The sequence below is a fragment of the Papaver somniferum genome, chromosome 4 (assembly GCF_003573695.1).
Source record: "Papaver somniferum cultivar HN1 chromosome 4, ASM357369v1, whole genome shotgun sequence".
NCBI classification, from domain to species: Eukaryota; Viridiplantae; Streptophyta; class Magnoliopsida; order Ranunculales; family Papaveraceae; genus Papaver; species Papaver somniferum.
Window position 1 is genome coordinate 153,507,903 of NC_039361.1, and position 3,174 is coordinate 153,511,076.

At 34.8% G+C, this 3,174-nt stretch overlaps 1 protein-coding gene across 1 annotated transcript; it reads left to right on the forward strand.

Annotated features, from left to right (window-relative positions):
- Positions 1 to 1,763: 1,763 nt before the first annotated feature.
- Positions 1,764 to 2,932, forward strand: LOC113271618 (probable methyltransferase At1g27930). Its single transcript, XM_026521511.1, has one exon. The coding sequence runs from the start codon at positions 1,900 to 1,902 to the stop codon at positions 2,734 to 2,736; it is 837 nt and encodes a 278-aa protein (XP_026377296.1). The 5' UTR covers positions 1,764 to 1,899; the 3' UTR covers positions 2,737 to 2,932.
- Positions 2,933 to 3,174: the final 242 nt, after the last annotated feature.

The window sequence follows — 3,174 nt, forward strand, 5'->3', positions numbered from 1 at the left end:
CCAATTTTTTTTAACTTTTCAAAACTGCCCCCACTATTAACTTTTCTATCTGATTTAGTTTTTCATCCATTTTTTTTACTTATTTACCCTTTACTTGTCACGTTTATCTTCTACTTCATTTTTCAGGTTCGTCGAGCTCGGTTCATGGATTTAGGGTTCGGGGTTCAGGATTAGGGGTTTAAGGTTCAGGGTTTAAAAGTTCATGGTTCATGGTTCACGATATAGTTCAGGATTCGGGGTTAGGGGTTTAGGGTTCATAGTTCAGGCTTCATTGTTCATGGTTCAGGGTTCATGATTCACGATATAGTTCAGGGGTTTAGGATTCATGGTTCAGGATTACGGTTCGTGGTTAGGGTTCATAATTCACGACATAATTTAGGGGTAAATATGACTTTTTAACAGGTGAGATAACTGTCACCTTGCATTTAACTGGATGGAAAGCGTTATTTGAAAAAAAAAACGGGACAGTATAGAAAAGTGCAAAAAAACGGGGGCACTTTTTTTTACCCTAATTCAAAACTGGGTCACTTTATCAAAATTCTCATTAATTTCTAGATTTCCAGGATAACATAACAGTAATGCAAATGGACGTGGTTATCGTGTCTCACAAATAATTCACGTTTAATCTCCCACAAGGCTATTTTCACGTGATTCGTCCTATATTCCGATCTAGGTTTCCTCTGAGAAACATAATTAGGTCTACGATTCAAAGATTTCTCTCTGGGGATTCGTGGAGATAGGTTCGACTATATCTCTCTTCGTTTCATGGTTTCTTTTTCAAGTACGACGATGATCGTCAGTCACCGAATCTTCAAACAGGTCAAAATGCTACTCTCGTTTTAGCATAATAATTCTTAATAAAAAAAGTCTATTGAATTATCTGTTATCCCTCGAAGACTATTCCTTCTTTGATTTAATCAGCTATATCATGCTTGTTTTAGATAGTCTTTTTGATTTTCCTTCCTCCTCTTTTATTAGATTGATCAATTTAATCGGTTATAGCATGCTTGTTATTATTATTCTCAATTAATTTACTTGTTTTTTTATGTAATTTTTATTTAATATTATTAACGAAAAACACAGTTGTATAATCAAAAATTAATAAAGCAGACTAACTCCATTTACTCATTAGGTAAAAAGTTAATAGCCAATAAGTTTTTTCGACTTTTGAAAACAAATAAGTCATAAGTTAGTTTAAATTACACACTTTCGGAATGACTTTCAGAAGAAAAGAAGTTTTAACATTTTATTACGAGGGAGAAGTTGCTTTTACAGGTGTCACTCAGAAATTGCTTTTCGATTTCTGGAAGTCAAAATATCAGAAATCAGTTTGGCATTTTTCAGATCTTCTAGAACTAGAAAAATCAGTTTTTTGTGAAGCATAATATTGGATAATGCCCGTTGGATAATGAATCGACTTAACTCCATTTAATATTGTGGATAATACTTCAATAAAAATCAAAAAAATATGACTTTTTAACAGGTGAGATAACTGTCACCTTGCTTTTAACGGAATGGAAAGCGTTATTTGAAAAAAACGGGACAGTTTAGAAAAGTGCAAAAAAAAAACAGAGACACTTTTTTTAACCTAATTCAAAACTGGGTCACTTTATCAAAATTCCCATTAATTTCTAGATCTCCAGGATAACATAACATTAATGCAAATGGGCGTGGTTATCGTGTCTCACAAATAATTCACGTTTAATCTCCCACAAGGCTATTTTCGTCCACACAAAATAAAATCTCTCTATAATCTCATCCCCTGTTCTCATTCCAAATCTCATCTCTCTGTATCCGAGAGACACACAAATCACAAAACACAACCAAAACCCTAAACATTTCTCAAATTAAATCTCAAGAAGAAAACCTTGAAAAACCCAGTCGAGATTTATTTAGAAAATGAAGTATAGGAATGTGATACCAGAGAAATTATGGTTTATAATTGTGGGTTTAGCAGGATTAATAGCGGGTTCAATCATAATCAGCACATTCAACAGATCTAACTACAATCCATTACTCTGTACAAGAGTTGTTGATTCAAATCCAACAACAAATCAATTAAACGCTATACTTCATTACGCAACATCAAAAATCACACCACAGCAATCAAATCAAGAAATCAGAGTATCATTCGATGTTCTCCAGCTCTTATCTCCGTGTAATTTCTTAGTATTTGGTCTCGGTTTCGATTCGCAAATGTGGGCAGCTTTTAATCCAAGAGGTACGACGCTGTTTCTCGAAGAAGATCCAAAATGGGTGCAAACCGTGTTGAAAGATGCATCTTTTTTACATGCTCATACTGTTACTTATCGTACTCAGTTACAAGAAGCTGATGATTTAATCAAATCGTATCGGAACGTCCCGAGTTGTTTACCGGCGAACGCTTACGTTAACGGCAACACGGAGTGTAAATTAGCACTTACCAATATGCCTGATGAGGTTTATGATAAAGAATGGGATTTGATTATGATCGATGCGCCAAGAGGTTGGTTCGCTGAAGCACCGGGTCGTATGGGAGCGATTTGGTCAGCTGCTGTTATGGCTAGGAACCGGAAAGGACCAGGTGTGACTCATGTGTTTTTACATGATGTGGATCGGAAAGTTGAGAAAATGTTTGCAATGGAGTTTTTGTGCAAGAAGTATTTGGTTAAAGCTGTTGGTAGACTTTGGCATTTTGAAATTCCTTCAATGGCAAATGTTAGCAGCTCGGTGATTGGTGGGAGTAGTTTCTGCTAAAATGATCCTGGAGTGGGTTGCCTTTGTTGAATCAAATTTAATTTTCTTTTTCTTTCTTTTTTTGTGAAAAAAAGGATGAATATTTATATGCTCATTTGCTATGAGATATTGTTGTTTATTTAAATTGAAAAAACTGGATTAGAATTCAAGGGAAAATTTTACATTGAAGTTAAGAATATATTCGTATTTTGGTTCACTAGTTCCTGGTTGAGTTTGACTAGCTATAGATGAATCTGGGAGAAAAACCGAGTTTGGAATTCCCAACAATTCGGTGCAAACCAAATGAGCTGCCATACACGTATTGACTTAGGAATTTGTGGTGTGTTTCACCGGTACAGGTTCCTAGAATCTGGTGGTAGTGAAGATTTTGTATTTAGTTTTGATACGGTTTTTGAGGGTATTCTACACCATATAAATTAGTTTAAAATGTTTATTAAC